This window comes from Cannabis sativa, chromosome 4, assembly GCF_029168945.1.
Source record: "Cannabis sativa cultivar Pink pepper isolate KNU-18-1 chromosome 4, ASM2916894v1, whole genome shotgun sequence".
In the NCBI taxonomy this organism is placed as follows: Eukaryota; Viridiplantae; Streptophyta; class Magnoliopsida; order Rosales; family Cannabaceae; genus Cannabis; species Cannabis sativa.
In genome coordinates, this window is record NC_083604.1 from 61916711 (window position 1) to 61919210 (window position 2500).

At 34.6% G+C, this 2500-nt stretch overlaps 1 protein-coding gene across 1 annotated transcript in view; it reads right to left on the bottom strand.

Annotated features, from left to right (window-relative positions):
- LOC133037469 (DNA-directed RNA polymerase subunit beta''-like) overlaps positions 1-2500 on the bottom strand; it is a 6251-nt gene that overhangs the window by 2808 nt on the left and 943 nt on the right. The window contains 4 exon segments of the mRNA XM_061114859.1: positions 1-250; positions 253-1169; positions 1172-1281; positions 1283-2500. The exon segment at positions 1-250 is cut by the window's left edge and continues 2808 nt beyond it; the exon segment at positions 1283-2500 is cut by the window's right edge and continues 943 nt beyond it. Of these exon segments, the coding sequence (XP_060970842.1) occupies positions 1-250; positions 253-1169; positions 1172-1281; positions 1283-2500 (2495 nt within the window).

Sequence of the window (2500 nt, forward strand, 5' to 3'; positions counted from 1 at the left end):
TTATATCACCAGATCTCGATTTTTCATATATAAATGTAACTAATGTATCTCCTTCGGAAAGTTTTTCTCCATAATGGCCATGAACAGTTGCTCCTGGAGTGGCTAAATAGGGCTTCGCCAATCTTATTACTACAGAGTCGATTTGAACAATTATAACTTGACCCGATTTTAGGTGCGGTCCATGTTTGACTATACATACATTTTCACAAAAAAACCGCCCAAGGCTAATTATTGGGGATTTTTTTGATAATAATTATTATCATAATTATTATGAAAAAAATGCCAATTCAAGTTGAATGGATTCAAACGAGTGTTACTGCATGGATCGGAATTATAAACTATCCCGTTTTCGTCCATTAAATAATATTGAAGTACTTGAAAAGGCTGTGTGAAATTGTCAAGTTGCAAATATTTAGTTACCGAGATCTGATTATGAGTTTTTAAAAGGTAATAAAAGTTCTCAATTTGAGAGGATGTTCCTAAAGGGCCTAACGAATTCCTAATTGGAATTAGAGGTTCTACTTTAATTGATTCTTTTATCCCATTGGAATATTGTACATCCTTGAATGGACTCATTTGAAAACAATTAGATGATGACAAAATTATCAAAGATTGAGATTCCTTACTTCTATTCAACAACGTATGAATAGTTCCTTGATTTTGTCTAAGTGATTGTTGAATCTTTTCCTTGGAATAAATAGAATAAAATGGATTGGTACAATCTGACCTATTATCAGAGATCAATCCTGAACCTAACGGATCATTTCTTTTTCTGATATAGCAAATATTGGATTTCGCTAAGTTGATTCTTAGGAAATCGCGAATCAGACCAGTTGTACTTACTTCAACAAAGTAAACGTGGGCTTCTTCGCTAGAAGAACTTTTGTTGTCTTGATCCCAGTTCAACATTAAACAAGTCCGAACTAATTGAATACTAGTTCCAGAAATTCCCAAAATGGGTTTGCCATTTCCATAAAGAATATAATTTACAACTCTAAGTTCTAGATTATCCTTTTCCTGCAACAAATCCTGTGGAAAAAGTGTTTCTAAATTTATACCGTCCGCTATTTCATATATGATTACGGGTCGAACCAAAACAAAATATTTTTTCTTGGTAGGTGTGATCCATTGGACATAGATCCAATTTTTCAATTTTTTGGATTCCTTAATTTTTTTTTTACCCTTCCCGGTGGTATCAAGATGCCACTGTGGCGAAATATCTTATCCATCTCTACAGGAAACTGGATCTCCCCAGAAAAGATTTTAAGTTCAATCCTTTTTTTTCTCCACTCGGACCAATCCGCCTACTCGGCTTCTTGTATTTAAAGTGATTTGTGTATTTATTCCAATAATACTATTGTTTCGTACCATTATGGAAGAAGATTCGGGTAAAATATGCACTTCCTCGGGAATGAAAAAAAATCGATCTACTTTCGTTTGGTATTTTGGCTTAAGTTCTTTGATTCCTACATACTCAATTAAATCCTCTTTTTTGAAGATTGAATGCAAACCTATAGCCCCATATTTAGTAATTCCGGAACTCTTTCTTCTGTATTGAGGATCATCAAAATAAGCAAGAATACTATTTTTCCGAAAAACACCATTTATCGGTATTTCAATCGAAATACTGGAACGGAGCATTAGTTCGTTCTCTCGTTCTTGAATCCATTGGAATGGAATGATGAATCTATTTCTTCTCCTCTTTGCCAATAAAAATAAATCATAATTTTTATGGAGAATAGAGGGGAATATTAAATTCCAATGATCCCTATCTATAATTCGATTAAATTCTGAATAATCAGGAATAGTGCTTTCTTTTTTACCAGAAAAATCTGAACTAAAGAATTTCCCTTTCCCTTGATCATTATTTACTGTATTTACTGAACGGCTAGAAATATTTTTTCCTTCGGCCGAAAGAAAATAAACATTCGTTTGATCTTGATCTTTATGGATTGAAAAAGGGACTACACTGGATCGGTACGAGCTTCCTGATAATATCCATAAATGACTTGTTTTTGGTAAAAGATGCACATTACTATACGTAAAATCTGGTGCATGATATACATCGGTACTCCAGTGCATCTCTCCCTCGGAGTCAGAATAAATATGTTTTCGAACCTTCTCTTTAAAATTAAAAGTGGATGTTCTTGCGCGAATCTCAGCAATCACTTGTTCTGATTCTACATATTGATCGTTTTGAACTAAAATCAAACTTTTTGGTGGAATAGTCACGTTGTGGATAATATCTTCACTCTCAATAATTACATCCAAGTCTATAGAACATAGAAAAGCGGGATGCCCATGACGTGTACGTGTGGGATGAGCCAAATCCTCATTGAATTTGATTTTTCCATTAGAAGGGGCTCGTACATGTTCGGCAGTACCTCCGGTGAATACTCCACCGGTATGAAAAGTTCTTAATGTTAGTTGAGTGCCCGGTTCCCCAATAGATTGACCCGCAATAATACCTACAGCTTCTCCCAATTCGACGAGGTCGCCA